We start from the raw sequence: 27,231 nt of genomic DNA on the forward strand, positions 1-27,231 counted from the left end.
AGAGTGCCGAGAGGCGTGGAGAGCGAGGCTTGACACACAAATGCGCACTCGCGCTCTCTCAGCTAAAATGGTATGCGTTACACTGGCGGCAGTAATTGATGATGATGATGGAAAGTTTAATTCAGAACAAAATTTGATCTTCGAAAGCTGTAGAGCCTTAGAGCTATATACGGCATAGAGCTAGGAAATTTTAAATAATAATATGTATATCTATATCAAAAAAGGATGAAAAAGCATTCTGAGGTACACAGTACAGTACAGCATCGTGAAACCTCTCTCAATGTGACCTGGCCAGCAGTGTGCTAAGGACATGTGCACTTTCACTGCCAATCCACCCACACACGCACGCACGGCATGCTCTCGATTTCACTCTAGCAACCACACACAAACACACAAGAATGTGCTTTTTGTGTTTTTGTGTGACTTTGCTTTTGCATTTGGGCCGTCCTTTGCGACTTTGCCTGTCCTTATCGATTTTCAGCGAAATTTCACAGGCTCACGGCGCACGTCAGTGCCATGCGAAAGCGAAGTTTCACTTGTCGCGCTGAGTTCGTTCGTGTCGCAGCAGCAGCAGCAGCAGTAGCAGAAGCACTAGCGAGTGCCGTTATATCGTTAACCGTTCGTTCGTTCGTTACATAAAGAAGAGATTCCAATAGAAAGTTTAAGTGCGCTGCTGTCTGACGGCATAGATCAGTGAAACTTTCCAGGAATAACCAAATCAGCAAATTGTGATAAGCAGTACGAAGCGCGACCCCAAGCACAACCCCCCAAAGAAATCGAATCAAATTTCAATGTAATAAGTCGGAAATTGAGTGTATCCTCTCACTTTCACCTCTAACTCTCTCTCGCTCTCTCTATGGAGAGTGGTGTATAGCTTGCATCTGGGTGCGAAAACACAGCACGCTTTTGATAAACGTGCCGTAACACGGGCGTTGCGTTGAAAAAAAGTTTCAGGTAGCAGCAGACGCAGAGAGCAGGGAGGTAGAGAGCAGGAAGAACGAAATGTAATAGAGGTCAAAAGAAGCATTGATTTAACGTGTGCTGTGCACTTCCTCCCCCACTCCACTCCCCCTATTCACAATCTCCCTCTCACCCACTCACCCACTCCCGCTCATCACAGTTCAGTTCACCTCTACTTCGTCTTCTTCTTTAAGTTCTCCTCCTGCTCTCCCTCTCCCTCTCTTTCATCTCCCACTATCTTGGGTGGTCTGTTTTTCGGGACACGACTGTTGTTAATAGTGTGCTCGCCTCGCCTGTCTTCCCGGATATTTGTGATTCTAGGCGTGCTTGTTGTCTGTGTGTGTGTTTCCTAAATAATTTGTTTAAAGTTTCATTCATTCAATAGAATACGACACACACACACACGTACAGTGCGCCGTGTGCGTGTGTGTGTGTGTTTGTGGGCGTGTGTATGTGCGAAAATGTTGATGACGAACCCACTTACGTTTATCGCAAACCCACGAAACAACCCACGAAACCACCACAAACAGCCGCAGCAGCTGAAAAAAATCGCATGTAACACACGAACACACACACACACAGACACACGTACAGTTCAATATCCAATAAGAAACCAAGCATAATTACATAATCAAATAAAGGAACGACTAGCAAAAAAGACAAAACAAAAGCCTAAACGGAATAAACAAAAGCACAAGTCTTAAAAAAAAAACAAAAAATAAAACAGAAAGTTAATCCAAAAATGAAACGAAAATCGACGTAACGTGCACAATTATTTAATCAACGCCAGAGGCCCCCTGGAAACGCCTCAAACAAAAGAAAAAAAAAACTACATAGAAAGCGAAAAGGAAAGAGGAGAAAACTACGTATAGGAAGTAATAATAGAAAACAACCAATGTACCTGCAACAATGAAATTGAGCAAATCTTAAACAACAAACCCCAAAAACCACAAACCAAATTTCACCAGGATAAAGATTACTTTTAAAAATATACAAAGACACTCGATATATACCAAAGAAAAGTGCTACACATATACTCGTAAACGATAGGCAATACATATAACATATGCTATACAGACTACTACCGTACATAAACCGTATAAACCGTAGTTCGTTGACGTTTGTTCACTGCTGGGAGGATAAGGATAGCGATAGAGATAGAGAGTACCCCCAATCCAATCGTTGGATTGGATCGTAGAGTAATATGGAACTAACCTCGTAGTTTGTAGAGAGACGTGCGTCTCCGCAAGTAGGAAGCAAATCAAATACTCGTAGCCGCAACATTAACGCACTTAACGACTAACTAAAACTACCAAGTAGTTGCCTCTCTTATACAATATATACATATATAATATATACACCTAAAAGATATATACAAGATACCTAGCTGTAGCCGAACATATACGCCAATCTATATATCTACCTATATGGATTTATTTTTATAATGTCGCTAAACGAGCCCGAGCATCCTCAGAACTACTCCCACTCCCACTCTCACTTCGAGTAACACTCCGAGTCACGGCCCCTAGTCCTCCTCGACCTAGGCCTTTCAAATTGCATCTGAATAAGTAACGAGGTCGATTAATGCATTAATTGGGTGGCGAAGGACAACGCCACGCCAAGCCGTGCCAAGGAGGGACCCCACCCGGTCCGGTCCGGTCCTTGCCCCCGCCCAGCCGCATCCTTTCTCGCTCGCGTGTCGTGCCGCTCGTGCTAGAATCCAAGGAGATATACGCGCTCACACACACACACACATCATATATATATATATATAAGGAAAACTACCTGCTTTGGGTTTCCTGTGTGGCGCCTGCCTTGACGTAACTTTGGGCCGCACAGCTGCAGGAGGAGGAGGAGGGAGTAGCACCGAAACGCCTTAACCTGACTCACTTCCATCGCTCCAAAGAGCGACCGCAACGCCAGAAACGCCAAACCTTGCCCGCTGTGCGTTCATTAAACTTTCATGACCAAACATTAAATTGCAAAGAGCAGGAGGAAGTGAAAGTGGAGAGGAGAGAAGATAAACGGAGGAATCCGAACCCCCATTACCATTCCATAGCATACATTTCGGAGTAAGGAAACTAAGCCAAAGTAACAACGCTCCATCATCCCCCGGCTCGGTTGTTGTTGTTTTTTTGTGATAAATTATTCACCGATCCGGATCCGGATCTTGATCCCGCCCACCCAATCCAGCCCTTCTTGTTCTTCGGCCTCAGCTCCAGTTCCAGTTCCAGCTCCAGTTCCAGCCCCACCATCACCTTCTACACCACCACCAAAAACAATAACGATACCGTAGAGGAAAAACGACATTTATAATCCAAAGTACAAACGAATAATCCCAAACAACGCTGCAACCCGAACTAAACTATAAATAGCAACATATGGTATTATTATACATTGTACAAGCCGGCAGATATACATGATATGAACACATAACCTCCAAGCAAACACCCGCATAACGAATAACGAATCGAATCGAAACGAAGCGAAGCGAAACGTGCAAAACCGAAAGCAATACAAGCAAGTGCTGTTAACTATTTTAGGAGCTACTTTTTAGACATTCAACCCTACGTTACTTAACACCCAAGAACCCACCAAAATAACCGAACCCCAAACCCCGGAAGGAGGACAACAAGCAGGAGGCAATGCAGTGAGAGTGAAACAGATAGACTAACACACAACGAAAAGCAATTTATTTTGGCATTGGACCTGTGTTAGTTAATGCCAAAAATCGAAACGGAAGTTGCACCCCCACTCCACACACAGACACACACCCACATAAACACCTAAAAAATGCCCATAACAGGGTTAAGAATTGCATCAGTCATCGCGGGGCGTCCATTATAGGACGGAATAGCCCCAACAAAAGGCACCAACAGCCACCACATCAGGAGTTTAGCGGCAACTGTAACGGTTAGAGGATAGCGGCTAGCGGGTAAAAGTGAAAAGTGGCGAGAGAGTGGCGAAACTCCACCGTTACTCGATGTGGTGCTAGTGGTGGCGACGTGACGGCGGCGTTGTTGATAGAAAATGCACGTGAAACACACTCAGCGCCGAGTCAGCGGTCCTGGAGCATTCGGAACCTTTACCAACGATCAACGGTATGAGAAAACCCATCCATCATATACCCACGTATGCCCTCTCCATGTCTATGTCCTTTGTACTGTTGTTGTGTTGTGCACGATCAATGTACAGTTGTGCGAGTGCGTGCATTGGGGTGATTCGTGTGATAAGGAATGATTACGAAGGATCACCACAGAGTGGTGACACCCTGTGCCCACACTCGCACCGCACACCATTATTCATAAATTTCGATGAGATGTATGTAATTCTGTTCATATTTTTTGTGTTGTTCGATTCCGTTTTGTCCTTGTTTTTATTTTTTGTTTGTTATTTGTCGATGGTGTCATTGTTCGTTTGTCTCTTGAGTTACCGTTACCCTGTTATTGTTGTAAATGTTGTTGCTGCTGCTGTTGTTGTTGTTGTTACTGTTCACGTGTATGTTTGTGTGTGTGCTTATGTATGTGGGAGAGTGCGCAGGAGAATGTCGGTCGGGCAATGGCCAAGTGTTCCACTGTCCTCCATTAGGAGCATTTCCTTTGACCGGCTGAAAGAGCACATTCACATTCACATTCACGTTCACATTCACATGCCTGGTCAGGGGCCAGAGGCCACAGGAGGTCCCATCATCCGTCACTCTAGTCAATGCAATTACAAAAACTAGATTAAAAGCCGAGCGAACAATAGCAGCAACAATGGATGGCCACACCAGGCACGCCAGCAGCATACACAGTGCATAGCCATACACGCTCCCACACACAATGCAACGCTGGAAAATAGTGTCAAAGCACTTTCGTTGCATACAGCCGGGCGCCACTGTACTTGAAATTGCAGTTGTGCTTTGCCTGTGTGTGCGTTTGTGTGCTTTTGCTTTTACTTCAACGAAATGATTTAACCACTGACCGAATTTCGGCTGCTGTTCTGTTTATGTGTTGTGATGTGTTGTGTGATGTGCCTGTATGTACGTATCGATAAGTGCTTGCTGACTTCGTTGTTGTGTTGCTTTCACACAGCTTATTCACATGGACACGGCACACACCCACACTCACGCAGATACACATACGCTGTCAGCGACCAGCAGAAGGCCACAACGGCCGTTCTTTTTATACTCTTTCAGATGTGTGATTTTGAAGAGATATTATGTCCGTCCATATGTTTCAATCCAGACAAATAATACGAGTATTAAGATAAACTAACCCAAAAATACAACACTCTCTAGTGGCAAGTTATCGAAGGATATGTACATATATGTATATATCGATAGATAGAGTATCAAAAGCGTCGGCGCCCTAAGGCAGGCTGTTATTGTTGCTGTTGCTCCTATCGATGTGCAAAAGGAAGCTCGATAATTCGAATTCAACTACATACATATGTAGTTGCGAACACGCATAGACATGCACAGACTTGCATAGACATGCACAGGCAGGAATTTAATTTCTTATCTCCCATCAACGAATCTCATTTTAGTTATTTGTTTCGCTCAGTTGGTTTTGTCTTCGGTTTGTTTCCTTGGTTTTGTTTTATTTGCATTGCATTCGTTTTCGCCATGTGAATAACTGGGATTTATTTTGTGTCAATGTTGTTATTGTTGTTTTACAGAAAACTTTGCTTAAAAGTACAAAAAGTTGAACCATAAAGTAAGCATTAACAACAAGAAAAAAAAACAAACCAGAACAAGAACAAGAACCCGAACCCGAACGAACAGAAGCGAAATCAGATCAAACAAAAATTTCGACAGCTGCCCTGACATCATCAGCGAAGGTACCGCCGACCAAGTTCCGAATATTCCCCCTCTCTCTCTCTTTGACTGACTCCCAGTCACTGCCTTTCTCTTTTTGTCTATAAATATACATACATATATTGTAGTTTCTCTAATACTACTATGTACTTCTACTACTAATACTACTGCTCTGCTACTTTCTACCAATACAATTACAACTGCAACATACAGAATAAGATACACTTTTAATGCTATTAACTTTGCTGCTCGTTCCTCCCTCCACCCCCCGCTACACACTCGCAAGTTTGAAACTCTTGAGCTCCACAATTTCTTGTTGCAAGTAAAAGTAAACTCATTAACTTTGATGCACTTTGCTCCCCCCTCTACCCCTCTCCAAGCAGAGTCCGACGACGACGACGACAACCCTTTCCAGAACCAAATTAAATCCGAATTCCAAATGCATCGCTTAATGACTTATAACAATGCCTGCTTAAGATCCAGACCTCCCTATACTCCCCGCAACCCACACCCCACACCCCACACCCCTGACCCAAACCCAGACTCAGACCCATACCTCTTAGCCTTCATATTCCTTTAAATGTACATATTGTATGTAGTCTTATAAATCTAATCGAACTTTTTCGAAATTTTATTTTGGAATCGCATGACAAATGGAAATGATATAGCATTTCTTTGTTTGCTCGTAAAAAAAGGTTTATTAATTGCTCAGCTCTCCGTATAATTAATGGATTATATTGTTACGATTCTGGTTAGCCAAAAATGATATTATTCACATCGAGTTTTGTGTGTCATTTGGTTGTCCAGCCGGAAATCTTTTCAAGTCCCAAATGAAATAATTGCCAGATTGGTGCTTTATTTGAATGACATTGGATGACCTGAGTCTGACTATCTGAATGTGTATCAAATGGCTAAAACCGGCCAGATCTGATTCACAAAGGTCGTCTGAAAATCGTTTCGATTGACAGTATACCATATTTAGTATGGTCTTAGATACCAGAAACTGAGATATGTCGCATCCTAATATTATTAGTGAATCTCCAGAATTCACTATGAGACTGTGCGCAGTGTTATATTCCGTGGCTTTCTGTACGATTGTCCCATTGCTCCTTGTTTCGGTTCCAACTGTAGCCATTAGCGTTCTAGCTTTTGGAATATCTACATACATTAATTCCCCTTGCCTTATATTTCTTTGAAACCGTTTGCTTAATTTGTATTAACAGTAGAATAAAACACTCAATAGGTATTTTAATGTATCCCAAATTACCTGCCCCCCGCCTAGTCGATACATTTTCAAACAGCAATCACAGATAAATGTAGTTCTGTTCAAATAAACTACCGCCCCGCCCAGAGGCTGCCTTTTGTGGACTGGCAGAATTGTAAACATTGAAGCACTAAAAATGGAAATTTTCGTAATTTGTTTACAGCGAAATGTGTGTGTGTGTGTTTCGAGTGGCATGTTTGGTAATTTGCTTTCAATTTTGTTTGATTTTGCCTGCCTGCAGCAGTTTCCAGCCAGCTCATGCGTCATTAAATATTGCATATTGAATTCATTTCCCTAAATATTTGCCAAAATCCATTTAAAAATAGTTCCCCCCCGAGCTTGGTGCTCGGGTGGAGATCGGGGCCAGGTAATAGTTCTAAAGTTCATTCAAAACGAAATCGACTATGAAAAATAGGAGCGAAAGCAATTTGAGTTGCACATGTACATTTATACTAAGTTATGGCTACCAGTATGTATGTGTACTATATGTTTGTAGATCCCCCTACTTGGGGGCTTACAGCTTCCACTGATTTAAGATCGATAAATGAAGTGGCAGAATGCAGGCAGAGACGCAGCCGGGTCAATTAGGAACTTACGCTTAATGCCTTCAATTGGCTTTTGAATTATTAATTGAGGCATATTGTGAGTCGTGCTACTTCGACAGCCGCCTCGCTGTGCGGCCCCAAGGCTGGGCAGCACGTGCTCCACTAATCCCCCCGGCTGGAAGACCACTCCAATGCACCAAAGTTGACATTGGACAAGCAGCAGCCGCTTAGCTGAGGCTGTGGCTGTGGCTGTGCCCTTGCCGCAGAGCTTTCGTTTCGAGCCCCATCCATACAATTACTTAACAAGGTTGTCTTATTTGTTTGCTCAGCACCCAAAAATGGGGGACACCGGGGGGCGACTCGGACACCCGTTTCTCTGCAAGGAGTGGGAGAGGAGAGGGGCATATACTTTTGACTGCAGCACTTGACAGGTGGCAAACACTCGAAACCAAATGAAATGAAAAAAGCCATCAGATCAACGAGTGGAAAGCAGCAGCAGAGATTGCCTATCCAGATTATCCACAGATTTCATCTATGTGCTGGGGCCTGCGGCCTGCCTCTCAGCGCTGGAATTCCCCGGGGCCAAGAGCCCTCGATGCTTTTGCTCTGATTGGGCTGCTCTAACCGAAATGGACTTTCGGCCAGATTAGGTCTCAGATACACACACACACACACACACACACAGCTTACGAACGGATGTGCACGACTGAGCTACTGAGCTGTCTATCTGTGAAGTGCACACTCATCGAGGGGGGTGGTGAGGGGGGTGCCGCATTGGCGTGCAAATATTTGAAATATATTTACTTGTGCTTACAGAAATGCCAGCTCCAATTTCGATTCCGATTCTGATTCTGATTCCGATTCAAATGCAAATCCAGATTGAGATAATTGCGCCCATGGCGTGATGGGGGGAGCACCTAATTGACTGAAATTGATTTCACTCGATTCCGTCGGGGGGATTACGAATATACATATTTGCTTTACAACATTTGCCCTTCCCCATCCCTATCCCACTCCCCTCGATTTTTGCCATCGGGACCCGGTCCCAAATCCGTACCCAGAAACAGCGCGTACTGCTCGAGGCCCACACACACAAACACACACACCCACACTTTGGAGCGCTTCAATTGTTTTCCTTTTGTTCGGATCTACACACACACACACAGACATTGCGTCGAGGGTTCTGCTTAGTTCTGTCAACAATAGTTTTCCTTACGTTTCATCGCATTGATTGCCGCCCCTCCCCCGACCCGAGGCACAGTGGGCCAAATCCGTTTCGCAGCGGAACAAACCATCATCGAATGCTTTTAGTATCCGCAGCTTCCGTTCTGCGCCACTGTAGTCGCCTCTTGCTCCCACGCTTTATCAGCCGGGTGGGTCCGCCTGGCGCAGCCTTATCTTATCGCTTTCGCTAGCTTTTAGGGCACATTTGATTTAGAGTACTTCCGCCGACAGCCGCCGGCCGCCGGCCACCGGTTCAGTTCCATTTTGGGCACGCGCTCATACATACATTGTATATCATTCTGGTATCGGTATATCTGCATCTGCATCTGCATCTACGCTTGTATCTATGCCTCTGTAGCTATTTGTATCTATGTATTGCCTGGCATGCGTGCTGCTGTACATTAATTTAGTTGAATTTGTTCGCGCGATCTGAAACCAGATGAGCATGACAATTGTTATATAGATGTCTCTATAAATTGTATCACACATCGCGGGTAACATAGTGGGGCCTCGATGGCTGGACCAGAGGCGTGCAGTCTTGTCGGATTGTGGGCCGGATCGAGTGTCTACTGCATGATGAACTCACACGCACACACACACACTCACACACACACATGCTCGTTGTGGGGAATTCGATCCTCCTCCGACTCCGCCTCCTCTCATGTTGCACAATCAATATCTATAATTAACAATTTTCTTTGTTTGTATGTCGCGGTTTTCCACACTGTTTCCTGCTCACTTAGCGTAGCACTATCACTGCCTCTGTCCACACCCCGTGTCCAGTCCGAGCCCCCTCCATACCTCACCGCCCCGCCCCCAAATGCTGCACATATATCTGCCAATTCGAAATAGATAAATTTGTGTGTTTGCGGCGACTCTTGCCATTCGTTCCAGCATCATTTACCCGTTCTCATTCTTGTCTCCTCTTTCTTTCCGCCTCTCCTTCTTCTGTTTCTGCCCTCCTGCCGCCTCCGCCTCGGATGCTGGATTTTGCTGAGTCTAGAGCTAGCCGCGACAACTTGTACCCCGACGACCATCAGCAGCAGCAGCAGCCTCCGCAGCGCCACTCGCACTCGCACCAGCACTTGGTGCGGCAGTCTCTGACCAGTCTCAGTCACGGGCAGGCGTCATCCGGATCCGGGCCAGCGGGGGATGAGCAGCGGGCCCAGCAGCAGCAGCAGCAGCACCGTCATCGCAGCAGCAGCAGCCGGCTCTCGAGCGGCATCTCGAAGCAGAACTCCAGCGACAGCCGCAGTGGACTGCGCATCCTCGACAGCCACAGTCCGGTCAGCTGCGGCACGCACAGCGTGAGCAGTACTGGCGGCCACTCGGCGCTCTACGATGCCTGCCACGAGTACACGCGCAGCTTGAGTGCAGCTCCAACCGTTGAAGCAAGATCGGGAGCGGGAGCGGACGCATCGTTGCTGAAGGGACACTACAGTGATCAGCAGCTAGCGCAGCCAGAGCCAGATCCAGAGCCGGACCCTGAGCGTGACAGGGATCGGGATCGTGATCGAGATCGAGAGCGGGAAAGACGCCATCTGACCAATCTCAATCTCAATCTGAACAGCGAGTACGACTACAGCGGCAGCGACAAGCAGCAGCTGGTGAACGAGACGTACATCTTCAAGTGCATCGCCAACAGTCCGTCGTTTCTGCGCACCAACAAGATCAAGGAGCAGTCCAAGAAGCTGCGCAACCTCTCGCTGAAGACGCGCACGGCCAAGAAGAAGGGCCAGATCATCTCCAAGTCGAACGCGGTGTCGGACAACTCGCTGCATCCGGGCGACAAGTACCTCAACTTGTATCTGGTGGAGAAGAAGCACTCGCTACAGCTGCAGGCCACATCCACATCCGCGTCCACATCCACGCCCAATCCTCACTCAGCATCAGCCCCGGCCAGCTCATCCTCATCCTCGACGGCGACGACTGGGCGTCCGCAGCAGCAGTCCCAACAGCTGCCAGCACTATCCGCGGTTGCCGCACGCCAGCAACAGCTGCTCCTCAACGGATCGCTGAAGAGCAAGACGAAGACCTTCCCGGCCTACAGAGCGTCCGTGAAGAGCGAGAGCGAGTATCGCGGGAGCGGCAGCAACACCATTCCGACGACGGGCAAGAGTCCACCGGTGCCGCACTCGCTGGCGGCCAAGATAAGCAGCGGCAAGAACTGCAATCTGCTGCAGAGCGCCGGCAACAAGCAGCTCAGCGTCAGCAGCAACTCATGCCACAAGCTGCATGCCCAAGGACACGGACACGGACACGGACACGGACACGGCCACTACGCGGGAGCACAAGCACACCATCTGGCCTCATCGCCCAAGAGCTCGGTGTCGAGCAACGGACACCTGAACAAGTACTGCCTGACAGACCTCACGCGCCGCAAGGCAGAGTTCAATCGCCAGCTGAGCGCCCCCACGGACTACACGCACCACTCCTCCAGCAACGGGTCCCAGCAGGAGGGTTCCTCCGAGGCGGCCAATGAGGCTGTGGGCGAGTCGACCATCACTGTAGCCAGTGCGGGAGTGCTTGGAAACGGCCACGGCTATCCTTACATCCATCAGGCCTCGGCCACAGCACCGGCCAATCTCAAGGCGTCGCTGCAGCTGCACAACTTCGGTGTCCATCATCCGTATCCGTATCCGTCGCGTCCTACGTCCACCTCGTGCACGAACAGCTTTAACCGACGCCACATACGACGGCACAAGAGCAAGCTTGGCGAACGGTGAGTACTCATAGAGCTGTAGACCCCCCACAAGCCCATCCCATAGCTAATAGATTGAGAGATCCATTGCCATTGCTCCAAAACTTACAAGTGGAAAATTACGCATGCAAAGCGCTGCCACAGTCGCGACTCGCGAGACGACTGTCTCTTACCGGTTTTTTCTGTGCCGGTTACTGGTACTGGGCTTATCGCCGCTATTTGCATAATGCCATCTCTGCCCGAGTCTGGGCCTGGCTCGTGTTGGTCGCGGCTCAGTCCGCGCAATAAGCTTCTAAATGGCCGTCGAGCAGTGAACTTTATTCGAGCGGCGAACCCGCACCCGCGATTAAAAGACAACGCAGCAAAGGATTTGGTTTCTGGTAGCTATCGATTAGCGATAACCGACTAGCCAACGATATTAGTCGAGTATCGAGTATCAAGTATCGAGTATAGCTGGCAAGGGCGGAAAACGGGAAATTCCTTTTTGTGAACGATGCGGAAAACTAGCTTCATTATCATACCGATTCGATTCTGCCCGGCAACGGCAACGGCAACTGGCCAGAATAAACAGCAGAGTCAATAATATTTGTAATTTATTGCACCAGATCAGCAACGAGCGAGAGAGAGAGAGAGAGAACGCGACGCGACGCGAAGCGACCAAGACCCAGACCCAGACCTAGCGTCTGGCTTCGCTTCCTTCTTGCCATCTCCGCTGACCAGACAGATAGCAGGGCAGAGCGGATCGGATCGGAGCGCATATATTTGCATGAAATCTAAACGAAATTCTCGAATCGAATCGTATCGTATCGGATCAGAACGGATCGGATCGTTTGTTTGTTTATGTTTCGCTTTCAAATAGTTTGCCGGATCGTTGTGTTCTGTGGTGGTGTGTGCTTTTATTGGCATCAATTTCTGCGAAGAATCCAGCCATAATTTGCGTCGCCGCTCGTCTTGTCGCGCCGCGAAATCAATTAAAAAGCTACACAAATTCTTTATTTATTTATTGTGCAACAGCGTCGCGGGGTTCAGAACAGGTTATCAAGTTGTCGTCGCAGCAGCAGCAGCAGCAGCCGCAGCAGCAGCATCCAGCGGCAGCTTAATAAATTCTAAATAAGGCCCAGCCTCAGTTTCAGCTTCAGCTTCAGCTCCAGCTCCAGCCTCTGCCCCTGACGAAACAAAAAACAGAAAAACTATAAACAGTAACAGTAAAAGGCAACGGGAAATCAGAAGAGAAGAAACTATCGCCAAGTGCACAAGCTGGTGTCAATCTCTCAATTATCTCTCATTTAATTAGACAATTGCCAGCCAATTTCGGTCTTTCTGCTCTCTCGGAAACGACTGCATCATATCCCGATCCGATCCGATACGACCCGCTCCGATCCGATCTGGATCGCCAGCAATTGATGTTCGAGGTAATACTCGTCTCGTCGTACAATCGAAAGCAAAGTGTCTCTGTCTGCGTCTGCGTCGGCGTCGGCGTTGGCGTCTGCATCTCCGTCTCTCGCGATCTCCGTATCCGTACCGTACCTCCCGCGGCTTCTCGAGGACGCCCGAAGGCGATCCCGAAACGACGCTCGGTCACTCGGAGTGCTCTGCCGGCGTTGGCCGGCCAGCTGTGAGCCCGTGCTCACTGTGCTCGGCCCGTGCCGCCGCTAGTCGCACAAAGATTGCCGCTGTAACAACGTGGAGTACTCATAGAACCGAACCCTATCCCATACTCGTCCAGCCTAGTCCCCGCCAACACCCTATATGTGTAAGTCGTCGTTAAATCAGAGACAAAACATCTGCTGCGGCACGTTTCCAGTTGCCAACAGAACGGCAGAAAAAAAACACACAGTGAAAACAAAAAAAAAAACCAAAAAAATGTAAAAAAATGTAAAAAAACAGACAGTGAAACCACAATTAAGAATCGTAACGTAATCACCAATTTATGTGTAATCCAATATCTGGGAAATGCTAGAGCTCGTTCTGCGGTTGTTCTCAACGGTCTGGTCTGGTCTGTTCTGTTCTGGTCTGCCTTCCGAATCATGATAACTAATAAATTCATTAGGGCGAAGATTAAATTAAATCAGCTTCATTCATCAGGCTTAATTAAAATGAAACTTTCCCATTTCGAAATATAAAAACCACCATCAATTGAGTGTGAAGAGGCGCAAAAAGTACAAAAAAAGTACAAATGCCAAAGTGAAATAATAATAATAATAGAAATAGAAATACATACAAATGCGATTACGAGTCCGAAACCGAATACGAAGTATGAATAACCGTAACATTCATAGCCCCCGACCCGACCAGGGTAACGTAACTGCACGCGTCTCCGTCTCCTAACAATAGATCCGCGCTGAACACCACGCGATTTGTCGTTCAGTCTCCCCCGCTGCCACTGCCACTGCCACTGACTGCCAGCGACGCGACGGTGCTCCAAAAAACGCAAGCAGAGCAAACAACAACATTTCCGCAGCGTCGTGCGGAGTGGGAAGTGGGAAGTGGGGAGTGGTGGTGGTACCGGTGCCGGTGCCGGAAAACCTTGGCAATCAGCATCGAATGGGCCTGGCAAACCCCGACCAGACCAGACCAGGCGCACTCTACTTTGTTAAACCTTGCAACGTGCGTGTGGCATAATTAAAAACGACAAAAAACGACATAAAGGAACAAAAATAACCGGCGTGCTAACCTACCCCACCCCAAACCACCTTGACATCCCGCGTATAGTGTGGAGCATACTTTCACTTTATCTCTGGGGACCGCGACCTTATGGGATCATTTTCAACGGAATACATTCAGGAAGTGATTTTCCAGGGCTTTAGTTATGTTTTATGATAATCGGAATTAAGTGTTCAAAGTTAACATTGATATTCTGTCTGTTTCTGAGAACTCTAGAGCAGTCCGAGGAGCGGGAATGTATTACAGTTGGCGGGAATTCCACAAAGTATTTTTTGAAATATTCGGGTCGGATGTCTCTCTCGCGTATTTGGAGAGTTTTGTTTAGAAAGAATTCCAGCTAAAATGAAATCTGAGGAGCGATCATCATATGGTCGGCATGTCGACCATATGCCGCTCTTATATACAATGCATATGTACTACATATGTGTATGTGTTTAATATATTGTAACAATGTTCCCCTCCCCCCTTTCAGTTTGCTGAGCGGCGATAGTGAGGAATCGGTGCGCTGCTCGTACTGCTCCGTCTTGAATGTGAATGAGAACGATTTGCGAATTTCGTTTGAAAACACCTGCACCGACTCGCTGGTCACCGCTTTCGATGATGAGGCACTGCTAATATGCGACCAAGGAACCGAAATGGCAAGAGCAAAGGTTTTATTTGTACTATTTGCACAGGACTGATCACGCACATATACATAACACAACATATACTATACCCGCCATTAACAGACTATAGACTGTAGACTGTAGACTCAGGCAAATTGCGAGAGATTCTGGATGTATTTGATTAATGGTTTTTGTACGCCTCCGCAGGTACACTTTGATGACGTGTCGTTGTACGGCACTCCGAAAGAGGAGCCGATGCCGAACATACCGATCGTGTCGGAAAAAGTCTCTGCGAATTTCCTAAAAAGTCAATTGCAATCATGGTTCCAGCCGACGGACAATCGTTTGGCCATGAAACTATTTGGCAGCCGCAAGGCATTGGTCAAGGAGCGCATACGTCAGAAAACTTCCGGTCATTGGGTCATACACCCGTGCAGTTCATTCAGGTGAGTTGTGCTCGGATGAGGGATTAAAAAGATCGTTTAATGGTTGTGTTATCATTTTGCTAATCTGTATTCAAATCTGATTTGATCTGTTCGACAGGTTTTACTGGGACCTTTGCATGCTTTTATTATTAGTAGCAAATCTTATTATCCTGCCAGTCGCAATATCATTCTTCAACGATGATCTGAGCACACGATGGATTGCCTTCAACTGCCTAAGTGATACTATTTTTTTAATAGATATTGTAGTCAATTTTAGAACAGGTAATGCACATAATCATCTTACGAACCTACTACTACTACTACTACTATCCACATATGTATGTAAATAACACTATCCCGGACACCCACCCACCTCGGGCTGGTTCAGGCCTCGAGCCCGAGTGGTCGTGGGTTGTGGTTGTGATTCCTTCTCTTCTGTTCTAAACTATGATGTGATCTCTCGCCCCGAATGTTTCTTAGGAATTATGCAACAAGACAACGCTGAACAAGTAATATTGGATCCAAAGCTTATAGCTAAACACTATTTAAGAACTTGGTTTTTTCTCGATTTGATTTCGTCGATACCGCTAGATTATATATTTTTAATTTTCAATCAAGTAAGTGTCCATGTATTTTCTGAAGCAGTACGCAACACATTGATTAAGATTATGAAATTGCAGGATTTCTCTGATTCTTTTCAAATTTTGCATGCCGGACGCGCCCTGCGCATCCTGCGCCTAGCTAAACTACTCTCCCTCGTCCGCCTGCTCCGGCTCTCCCGCCTCGTGCGCTACGTATCCCAATGGGAGGAGGTCTATGTGAGTACTCACGGCTACATTTTGCCAAACGTTTCGAAACGTTTCTCGTTACCGTTTCTACTATATTGTTTCGGTTTGCATAACATATGTATGTATGTACGATGTATGTACGATGATATTTCATTACTTTACCCTACCCTACTTTCTTGATTTCCTTTTGTAATGTCTTTACAATGCCATTGTACGATATTACATATCATATGCATTATGTATTATGCATTATTATATGTATGTATGTACGAGTATCTCTGATTCCTGAGTTTCGTCATTCACATTTTAGTTCCACTTTGAGTTAGAGTTTCAGTTTCCTTTTCCGTTTCCGTTTCAGTTTTAGTTTCCTTTTAAGTTTCCTTTTCAGTATCCTTTTCGGTTGCGACCCAATTCTCGACCGTAAGATCAGCATACTCGCAAAATACTACTCCTTACTCGTTCACTCGCCACCACACCACAACAGATTTCGATTTCGAGGATCTAGGATCTGTGTATGTGTAGGTTCCCAGTGACACAGATGTCACCTAGCACAGTCGTCAGGGCAGGGCAGGGGTCGATGGTCAGGGGACTAGTCCACGAAGTGCTCACTTTTCTTTGCTGAATGAATATGTGTCACATACACATGCGTGCATCCATCCGCATGTATTGTATATCCGTAAAGAAATGTTCAAACTATGTACGATACTATTTTATTTGAAATGTTTTCTGGAAGCTCTGTGTCTTTGATTTCCGTTTAAAAACCTTATGCGTTCGATTATTTACCAAGTAATATGAAACTTTTTCTCGTACCGTTCCACCTCCTAACCGTAATACCGTTTAAATGTCTATTAAGCCGAACCGAACGAACATAGAACCAAAAAATCAGACAGACAGTCGTTGTACCATAATCCCCAACTCAGTTTGTATATTATGCAATTGTCAATTGTGTATTGTATCCCATCCCCCCCTACCAATGATGTTTGTTTCGTTTCGTGTTGTGCGCCTGCTGCGCTTCGAGTCCCAGACCAGATCCATCCAAAATCCCGCCTAGGCCAAAATACTGCAAGAACACACACACACATCCTATCTATGACACATTCAAACAAACACTACACACACATAACAAGCATAAGTACACACACAAATCGAACCGAATCGAATCGAATCGAATACTTATCCTTTGACCATCTAACGCTCTCTAAGGCAAGCTTGAGGACTTCACGGGAAGATCCCCCTTTGCTTTCTTTCCACATTTCTTCTGTTGAGTCTTCGATTTACCGCTTCTGTTGATCTGATATTCGATTTTCTGTTCATTTCTTGCTGACTTTGAAGCACTCAAACCAATTCTTCATTGCACTTTGTACAACTTCTTTGAATCGAAGGACATCTCCGGCACTCTCAGGTGTTTAAGGAATGCCTTTGACTCTCTCTCCTCTCTATCCCCGCTCTCTCCCCGCTCTACCCTCTCTCCCATCTCTCCGAAGAATAACCCCAATCCAATCCAAACCCTAGACCCCACTCCACCACACCTCACCCCCGTTTTGAGATACGTACAAATACAGTTTCTTAAAGGATATACCAAGCCTAACTTGGTAACCCACATACCTTATGATTTATGTTTATTTTGTTTTTGAACCGCTCAACGGAAGCGATGAAAAGAAAAGAAATGAAATGTTTACCAAAAAGTATCCAACAAAGAATTGCCAAATGAAAATGAAAACGAAAATCAAAATCAGATTAAGATTCCCAGTAAAGAGATCAAAAATGAAATAAAAATAAATTATGTATACAAAATCCAATAAGCTGAATCAGGGCCTAAAATACCTGTGTATATATATGGTTTTTAGATTCTGCAGAATCTACAGAAAAAAAGTGCTGATCGCAGAGGGAGAATGCACAGAAAAGACAAAGATGGCTTGACAAAAAGCAACCTAATTCTCAAGGTAAACCACCATCCAATAAAAATAACAAACAAAAATCAAAAATCAACAAAACACAACAACTTCAATATACATTCGTTGGTAAAAACAAAAAACAAAAAGCCTTGATTGATTCCAATTATAATTATGTATTATCGGCGCAACATGACTCACTTTTGAGGAATGTTTGAGCCATTCAAATTCAGTTTTAGTGCATCATTTCGTTCGATTGTTCGTTCGTTCGATTGTTCGATTGTTCGTTGATCATGTTTGCTTGATTTTATCGTAATGTTCGTTCGTTCGTACGTTCTGTAAATTTTCTGAGACTGCCTTTTTATATACACATTGATTGATTGATTGATATTGACATATTGACATACATATTCTCTATTTCTCATTTGATGCATAAACAGTAAAAAACAAAGAGAACAAATGCAGTAATCGATAATATCTAGCGCTGAAAATCGATAGCAAAATCTTCGGTCCGTAATCGAAGCTCTTTCACGCTCTTCACACGAATTGGGGAGGGGATAATGTAATATTACTCTCGCCTGAGGAAACATTAGATAGCGTAGATTTTGATTCCATGCATGGGCATGCCACTGAAAGTCCCCTTTCGTACTGATATTGTATCTATTGCTCCGAAGCTCAGACTAGCTGGGTTACACGTATAGTCCTCTATTCTAGCGATGTGAAGAGCCTGAAAATATGACAGATCACAGGAGAAATCAATCTGAAGCGGTGTTTTCCACAGTGAAGATCAATGCTTTTTGCTTTACGACTATATATATCCAATATATCCATTGAAGTAGAGTAGCAGCCGCACCAGCTAGTCTGTTGATCCCACTGTAAAAACGCCCATAAGCTGCACCATTAGAAAGTTGTTGTTGTTGCTGCTGCTGCAGCTGCTGCTCTTGCTTCTGCACCGCATTGCCACATACCGGACTACGGATTATGGATTACAGATTCCAAAGCCCAGGCTCAGACATCACATAAAACACATACGCACACAGACGAAGTAGTCAATCAATAAATCTGCAACAGTTGTGGGATGATTGTATGCTGATTGCCTGAGGCTGAGGCTGAGGCGGGCTAACAGATCAACAGATCAATCAGATCGAACACGAACACTGTACTATATATCTAGCCACGTAATACTCGTATTCTATAGCATACATTTGCGGGCCCATGCCGAAACGCTTTCTACATCCTAAGCCTATCGTATCGTATCTATCGTACTCAACCTAACCTCTCACCTTTAATCGACACTCTGCTCAATGCTTTCTGCTTTTGTTTGGCGCCATTTTTGTGCTGCGCGCTTTCCTGCTCCCCCACTCTGTACTCTCTCTTTATCACTCTCTCTCTCTCTGTCAATTACTTTTAACAGACACCACTGTACTGCTACCGTTGCTACTGCTGCTACTGTTTCTACTGTTGTTTTTGTTTCTGTTTCTGTTTCTTTTCTGGTTATGGTTTTTTGGTTTACTCTCTTTGATTTGTACTTTTGGTTGTGTTCTCCCCTCCCCTCCCTTTCTTCCTGTTTTTGTTTCTGTTGTACAAAGGATTTCAGCAAAAGCGCGTCGTAACGGTTTCTGTAAGTGTTCGCAATACGCACACACACACACGCACACAGAAGCTGATTTCTTGAATGCAACTCTGCTCCTGCTCTCTTTCTCTCTCTCTCTCTTTCTCTGTATTTGTTATGATTTTGGTTGGTTATGTTCGTTTGAAATTTGTTGTTGGTTTGTTCGTTTGTTTTTTTAATAAACTACTACTTTTGTACAGAAATTACGTAGTACAAATACTAACAACTGAGAAAGTCAGAGCCAACAAACGCTTTCATTGTAAAATACCCAGTTTCGTTTTCAATAATTTGAACGTTTGAACGGCTTTAGTGTTGAAAACAAATACACACAAAACAAAAAACAAAAAAAACAACAAAAACTACAAAAACCAAAGTAAAGATGGAGCACCTTGTACCATAATTTAGCAGCTGATTTTGCACTAATTTCGAAACGTAGAAATGGTTTGAATTTGAATTTGAATTTGAATTGAGTTTGGATTGATTGCTCAGGCTGTACACTGTACACTGGACACTGTTGCATTGCCTAACATTAGACTAATCTTATCTTATTTTACCTTATCAGCAGATGTACTACTCCTTTTATTATATATTGATAGCGAGTTCTCGACTGCGTCTATGACTGAGTTAAGGTTCACCTCCTGCCTCTGCGACTCTCCCGATTTTGAATCTGATCTGATCTGATCTGCTCTGCTACAATCTCTGATCTCTAAGGATATCTGAGGGCAGAGCAGAGCCGGAAAGGGGAAGTGTGCAGTTGCAAGATATGGACTGGATCTAGACTGCGTAAATTCTTGTTTAATGGCTGTGGTTTTTCGATTTTGTTTTAGTTGCTTTTATTGGCATAACTGCAATAACTGTTATATTTAACGGTAGCTGGAAGCTTAAGCTAAAGTTCACCAAATACGCAAATTCCAACAATGTTCCCAATGAGTTCTATTCTTTGTTTGGGTTTTCTTTCCCGTTTACCCGAGACATTTGGTTTGCCGTACCGTTTGAATTTGTTTAAATGTGAAACTCACTCAAGATGTAACACGCACACACACAGATACACACAAACACTGACACACTTACACCCACACACACAAACACATTAGTGAGCGGTGTCGGACCTCTCTGGTTGATTGGTGGCACTCTATCTGATTGTAAACTCTGGTTACAGTTCCTCAATATGGCCTCGGTGTTCATGAGGATCTTCAATTTAATTTGCATGATGCTCTTGATCGGACACTGGAGCGGTTGCTTGCAGTTCTTAGTGCCAATGTTGCAGGGTTTTCCATCAAACTCCTGGGTATCCATCAACGAGTTGCAGGTGCAGTACAACCCCATCGTGAATCGGTGAACCGGTGAACCGGTAATCGAGCAGAGTCGGTCTATCGGGTGGCTAATTCGATTCGATTTCAGGAATCCTACTGGCTGGAGCAGTATTCGTGGGCATTGTTCAAGGCCATGTCGCACATGTTGTGCATTGGCTACGGCAGGTATGTGTTCCCAAATCCACTCCCATTCTTTTCGTGATGAAAACTTTAATCATACGTTCTATTGTTGCAGATTTCCACCACAATCACTGACAGACATGTGGCTGACCATGCTGTCGATGATATCCGGCGCCACGTGTTACGCATTGTTCCTGGGTCATGCGACCAATCTCATCCAGAGCTTGGACTCCAGCAGGCGGCAGTACCGCGAGAAGGTCAAACAGGTGGAGGAGTACATGGCCTACCGCAAGCTGCCGCGCGACATGCGACAGCGCATCACGGAATACTTTGAGCATCGGTACCAGGGTAAATTCTTCGATGAAGAGTTGATCCTTGGCGAGTTGAGCGAGAAATTGCGCGAGGATGTCATCAACTACAATTGCAGGTGGGCGATCTGTGACCGGTCCAGTCTATTCCTTCTACTAGATTTACATTCAGCCGTCGAGTCGTCGTCGAGTTGTTCTTCCTCTCTTGTTGTGTTCTCTTGCATCTCAGTCTGTTGTATTATAATCGTTCTCCTTTCACCTTTCACAGATCCCTCGTGGCGTCAGTGCCTTTTTTTGCTAATGCCGATTCGAATTTCGTTTCCGACGTAGTTACTAAACTGAAATACGAAGTTTTCCAACCAGGTGATTGATCCAAAGTCTGTTCTAAACTGTCCCACTCTTAACGTTCCGCTCTTTCAGGTGATATTATCATAAAGGAGGGTACGATCGGTACAAAAATGTACTTCATTCAGGAGGGCGTGGTGGACATTGTCATGGCCAACGGCGAGGTAATGCCCTGCCTGCCCAGACCGCATATCGCAGAAGATGTAGCTAATTCTTTGTCTGATCCGCAGGTTGCCACCTCACTATCGGACGGTTCTTACTTCGGTGAGATCTGTCTGCTGACCAATGCGCGTCGTGTGGCCAGCGTGCGAGCCGAAACCTATTGCAATCTATTCTCATTGAGCGTGGATCATTTCAATTGCGTGCTGGATCAGTATCCGCTGATGCGCAAGACCATGGAGACTGTGGCCGCAGAGCGGTTGAACAAGATCGGAAAGAATCCAAACATAATGCAGCAGAAGGACGAACAGCTGAGCAATCCCGAGTCGAACACTATCACGGCCGTGGTGAATGCCCTGGCTGCCGAGGCCGATGAATGCAAAGATGAGTAAGTGTGAAATGACCATGTGATCTGCCTTGCATCGTTCTGTATTCCTTTCCTTCCTTACCATTCTAAGCAGTGACATGGATCTCAAGGAGAATTTACTGCATGGGTCAGAGTCGAGCATTGCTGAGCCGGTTCAAACGATACGCGAGGGTCTGCCCAGGCCTCGGAGCGGGGAGTTTCGAGCCCTGTTCGAGGGCAACACCCCATGACACTGAGCCGAGGCGATGGCGATGACTATGACGAAGACGATGACGATGGTGGTGAAGAGCGGTGCGGGCGGGCATCGGGCATCCATCTGAAAGGCAATTTTGCAGGACACACACTCACCCACACACACAGCCACATACACAAAACACCACTCACACACACACATGCGTATATAATAATTTAGTAAATGAAACCCCAAGAAGCGATAAGAAGAGTACACTAAAAAGAATCAATTTACGGTAGACACTCTATATATGCAATTGCGATTTAGTAGAAAACATTAAAAAAAGACAAAACAAAAAAATCCAAAAAAAGAACAAAACAATTACACAAAAATGTCCTCAATAATTATTCATAATTTCAGCTCCGCTAACTGTGATGACTTTAATATAAGAATCGAAAAAAAAAACAATTACATACAAATATAAATTATATGATAGAGAAGAAACTCAGCAGACAGATCCGAATCAGAATCAGATCCACACAGACCTAGCCCACATACCGCAATAGAAGAGTTTGCCACACACACATACACACAAAAAAACACATGCAACAACAACAAAAATACAGACACAGAGAGAGACATACCTTATAGGGAATCTACATTTAAGTTTTATGCCCACGATATTGTAACGATTACGAAGTGAGTAGACTTTTGTGAATTGCTACAGCGTTAGTCCTATGGACCTACTACAGAACATACATACACCCACACCCACACCCACACAGAGACAGACACCAACCACACCTGTAGATTGTAGAGTGGAACAGGGTAAGAGACAGTCGAAATACAGACCGACTGACCAACAGATCCGCAGACACGCATCAACTTATGATGTAAGGAAACGGAGCGAATCGTGAGGGCATACCAAACACACATATTTATGCGCGTAGCTATTATGTACTCGAGCAACCAACAAACAAACAAACAAACAAACAATTATGTATTATTGCGATTATATAGCATATTTAAATACGCATTGCAAAATGGAAACAACATAACTCAGCAATATACAAGAAAACAAAATGTATTTAAGCAAGTTTAACGAATGCGCATTAGTAGTTGAACTATTAGTTTTTCACTCACTAACAAAACTAAAAAACAAACAAACAAGTAACACCACTCGACACACAACGTAGTAGAGAAGCCTCAACAAAAAATAAAAACAAAAAACAAAAGAAGAATACGAGTATATTCAAAAGAAAACCAACCTCAGGGTGCCGTCGTTTCAGCGGTCCCCAACCGACAAAAACAAAAAACAAAAGAAGGAAGAACAAACAAGAAACCAACTATATACACGACATATATATACAAAACATAGACATTGTTGTCTTTTATAGGGAATTGTTACAAAGCCTCAGTTTCGGTTATATTTCAAGTATGTATTTATTGCCGCCTGCCGCTGGTCAGGATCATAATTTTCGATTGATTCAGAATTTCCGTTCAGGAATACAATAATATTTGGTTACGAACGTGAGTTCTCAACGCAAGTGGTTCGTCTTTGAGTCGTCCTTGTTTGTCATACTTTCAAGCATAAATCAGGCAAAGGACGGCGACTTGTCGGGGGATTTATGTAACTTAATATTTTATTACACGTAAATAATAAAAAGAAAAGCAGGACAGCGTTTGCCTTAAAATTAAACAAACGGTTCGTTTCATTACAAACTACAATAATTTTGGATTAAGAAACAAATTTGACATTCCATATCGAAAAAAAAAACAAAAACGAGATAAGATATAAATGTTAGGTAAATAATGTAAAAGAATTGTCTGCTAAGCCGTAATGCGGCGAAGCGCCAAGCCGGAGTCTATCAGCGAACGGTTCAAATTTACATAATCTTCATCGACGAGCACCATATACGCTATGTTGTTCTGAAATATACATGAATACATTTTTATATCTATCAACTTATTCGGTTAACATCCTACCTCGATGGCCGCCACTTTTCCGAAGAGTCTGCGGTTGTACACTTGATGTTTGAATGCGCTGACAACCTTCGATGACCAGTGCAGACTTTTAACCGGAGACACATAAGCCAGGCGCCCCTTCATTCCTTGCGGCGGCATATTAGCGAATTGTTCCATTAAAAATTTAACGTCTTTTTTATAGACGGTTTCGACAATGCCCGTATCGATGAACTCTACCTCGATTGTCTTTCGTACATTGTCGGTACGTTGGCTGACAATCTTGGCGCGTTCCCACACCGATGTATTGCTGGGACAGACAACACACAGATGGCCGGGTGTCATCAGGTGCTTCGGCATCGTGAACGTCGTTGAAGCCAAGTCTCTGTAGACCTTCCTGCAAGAAGAAACTGCAAGTAAGAGAAACTCGGCAAAAAAAAAAGCGTTTTCCTTACTGGATGTTGTGCGATAAGGTATGATATAGGTCGTAGTTGTCGAATATCCAGAAGTGGAAACTAAACGGATTGGTCACCTCCACAAGCTGTATGCAGTAGCGCTCATTCACTTTGAGAGTTTTCTCCAAGTCGAGACGAGACAACTTGTAATCGAAGCGAACCGCGTCGCGCGGATAGTCGACACTGAGAACACGGTGATCCTACAAGAGAAGAGAAGCAACCTCTAAGCGAAATATAACATTGCAATAGTTGTTGAAACTTTACCACAGCATACGCTGGAAAGGCATCAGTATCTTTGCAATCATCGCTGGAGGAATCGTATACGTCGGACACAGCCACTTTCGGCTTGGCGAGTTCAAGCACAACACGATCGGGTTCCCCCAGCTCTACTACTGGTTCTTTTTCAGCCGCACTGACATTAGGTAGCGCTTTATGCTCGTCAGAGCTGTAGGGTTCGGTAGGCAGTTGCTTCGCTTCGGACACTGGATCTCTTTTTTCAGGCACCGTGACATTCGGTAGGACTTTATGATCGTCGGACCTGTAGGATTTGATGGGTAGTTGCTTCTCATCAGTCGCAGTTCTCTCCTGTTTCTTCACCTCACCAGTTGGGACATTATCATCTTTAGCAAGTGATAGATTATTGAATGACTTCACTATGAAATCAAAGCGCGCAGACGGAGCGAGCTCTCGAGTTGGGTTGCGTATTGGCGGTTGATTTTGTATTGCAGTCAAAGTGTGCCTTGGTGGGTGTGGACGCTGATCTAGATTTGGATTTCGGATGGGTTGCAGATAGTTATGCATGTTATGCATTCTCTGCGGAAGAACGGGTTGTTTGAAACTCGGACGCACTCTCATTTGAGGGCGATTGAAATCATTGATTGGATAATTGGTTTGGGCGTTCTTCCAGTGACAGTAAGCAGGAGGCTGCTGGAAGGCGGGATTAAAGAACTGCCCGTTTGGGAGCAGCACAAGTGGATACATTTGCGGCCGAAACGTATTGACCGGATTTTGCATCTGCACAGACGAGGCCTTACTTACAGACTCGTTGATAAAACCCAAATTTGATGGCTTCGGGTTATACAAAAACGTTTGCTTCTGTCCAGCATGAAATTTTGACTTTCTGGATTTAATCTTCTGGCGGCTGACGAATTTCTGAATGTGCGCCGACTTTGCAGTTGCCAGTGGATAGACAAGAGCCATAGGTCCAGATCCGATCACCTGTTGATTGAATGTGATTTGAACATAAGTTTGATTATGCACAAGAGTCCTACGAAAACATGGCTTGATTCATACCGTAACGACGTCTGGAATGGAGCGGAGAAAAGTTTCGACGTCTCTGTGGCCGAACTGCCGATGCGGCACTTCTGAGCCCTCAATCTCCTTGTAGTCGCGACTTAGTTTGTGGATCGTCATTATATCCGGTGACGACACCAGCACAGAATGCACAATCTTCTTTACGAGGCTGAGCTGTTCACGTGTATCCATATTGAGAGCCAGCACAATAATTAAGCACAAAAACCGCCAAAAATTAAATGATAAGCGCTACTATTGTTTACTTTAAACTTTACTTTCAAAGCAAAGCTGTTTTCCCCGTTGTTTTCAATGCTTTTGTGCCAGTTTTTAAAGGGACGCGCTTGGAAACTTTAGAAATAACTGGACTTCCATTCGAGGTTGCCATATGGTGTATTTAGTTAGGGCTGCCAGCTCATGTAAATTGTAAAGATTTTTTTATCTTAGTACTTAGCTAAATTCCTGGGTTCTAATACAGAAAGATGGTTTGTGACATCTTTATACTCTATAGTTAGTTAGTGGTTTTGTATATTAAGAACTACATCTATTCCATCAAATGTCTGGCAGCACCCAGGTTCCAAATATCGAAAGATAGATTATATCGATACTTGTTCGTAAACTTACGATATTTCAAACCAGGTTAAAACAAATATATTTTCAGTATATTTACGGTATATTTTTAAGTTGAGACAGAATGATTAACCCATTGTAAACCAAAGGGTGTTTTAATGTTCCATGATATAGAATATAGATATAGATATAGTTCCCTGCCAAAAAGAATTTTTGAAACCGTGTTTTTGTCAAAACAAAAATCATGCATGTACTTAAAAGTAGTTAATCCTGATTAAAATTGATTCATCTGTCATACAAAATTATCTGGGCAAAACGGAGAGATCTATATAGCTGGGAATATTTGACGGAAGAAAGAATAACCAGGAATTAGTCGTCATAACCGGTTGACAACAATGATTGCCGGCAACATTTGTTTTCATACCCTGGGGAAATGGATATGATAGAGTTGAGTAAATGTTTGTCATCCCAGGCTCCGTAGGTATTAGGATCGAGATAACTATGCACAAAAGAATATCGATTTGAGAAAAGGTCTTTATAAATTACGTTTCGTCTTCATATCAAACTAACGAAATAGGGTGTACAAAACGCATCATGTCATCATTGCGACGTCTTTTTTTGTTGAACTATTTTGTTTAAACCTTGTTTTAGAAAAAATACAATAAAAGCAAGGACTAAAAATTAGCCAGTTA

The 27,231-nt window shown here is 44.5% G+C and overlaps 2 protein-coding genes and 1 long non-coding RNA gene across 17 annotated transcripts; 1 reads left to right on the top strand and 2 right to left on the bottom strand.

Moving 5' to 3' along the window:
- Positions 1 to 1,601: 1,601 nt before the first annotated feature.
- Ih (hyperpolarization activated cyclic nucleotide gated potassium channel Ih) lies at positions 1,602 to 23,891 on the top strand. 14 transcript variants are annotated; one of them, XM_001361847.4, is made up of 15 exons: positions 1,602 to 4,061; positions 9,795 to 11,513; positions 14,629 to 14,806; positions 14,969 to 15,207; positions 15,305 to 15,468; positions 15,667 to 15,803; positions 15,852 to 16,004; positions 17,822 to 17,917; positions 20,638 to 20,787; positions 20,880 to 20,956; positions 21,027 to 21,338; positions 21,488 to 21,582; positions 21,640 to 21,728; positions 21,795 to 22,111; positions 22,182 to 23,891. In XM_001361847.4, the coding sequence occupies exons 1-15, from the start codon at positions 3,991 to 3,993 to the stop codon at positions 22,318 to 22,320; spliced, it is 3,936 nt and encodes a 1,311-aa protein (XP_001361884.4). In that variant the 5' UTR covers positions 1,602 to 3,990; the 3' UTR covers positions 22,321 to 23,891. The 14 variants fall into 14 exon arrangements, 13 of the variants coding, with proteins under 13 accessions (XP_001361884.4, XP_015040689.2, XP_015040685.2 ...); XM_015185203.2 differs by having other exon boundaries at positions 1,622 to 4,061; positions 22,185 to 23,891; XM_015185199.2 differs by having other exon boundaries at positions 1,622 to 4,061; positions 14,629 to 14,794; positions 22,185 to 23,891.
- LOC117183570 (uncharacterized) lies at positions 12,466 to 12,984 on the bottom strand. Its single transcript, XR_004468681.1, has 2 exons — positions 12,863 to 12,984; positions 12,466 to 12,830 (listed from the first exon to the last, which is right to left on the bottom strand). It is a non-coding gene; the product is annotated as an uncharacterized lncRNA (long non-coding RNA).
- tej (tejas) lies at positions 23,880 to 26,493 on the bottom strand. 2 transcript variants are annotated; one of them, XM_033377838.1, is made up of 6 exons: positions 25,973 to 26,493; positions 25,718 to 25,897; positions 24,944 to 25,492; positions 24,680 to 24,879; positions 24,249 to 24,621; positions 23,880 to 24,191 (listed from the first exon to the last, which is right to left on the bottom strand). In XM_033377838.1, the coding sequence occupies exons 1-6, from the start codon at positions 26,162 to 26,164 to the stop codon at positions 24,093 to 24,095; spliced, it is 1,593 nt and encodes a 530-aa protein (XP_033233729.1). In that variant the 5' UTR covers positions 26,165 to 26,493; the 3' UTR covers positions 23,880 to 24,092. The 2 variants fall into 2 exon arrangements, with proteins under 2 accessions (XP_033233729.1, XP_001361885.4); XM_001361848.5 differs by having other exon boundaries at positions 24,944 to 25,897.
- Positions 26,494 to 27,231: the final 738 nt, after the last annotated feature.

This window comes from Drosophila pseudoobscura, chromosome 3, assembly GCF_009870125.1.
Source record: "Drosophila pseudoobscura strain MV-25-SWS-2005 chromosome 3, UCI_Dpse_MV25, whole genome shotgun sequence".
In the NCBI taxonomy this organism is placed as follows: Eukaryota; Metazoa; Arthropoda; class Insecta; order Diptera; family Drosophilidae; genus Drosophila; species Drosophila pseudoobscura.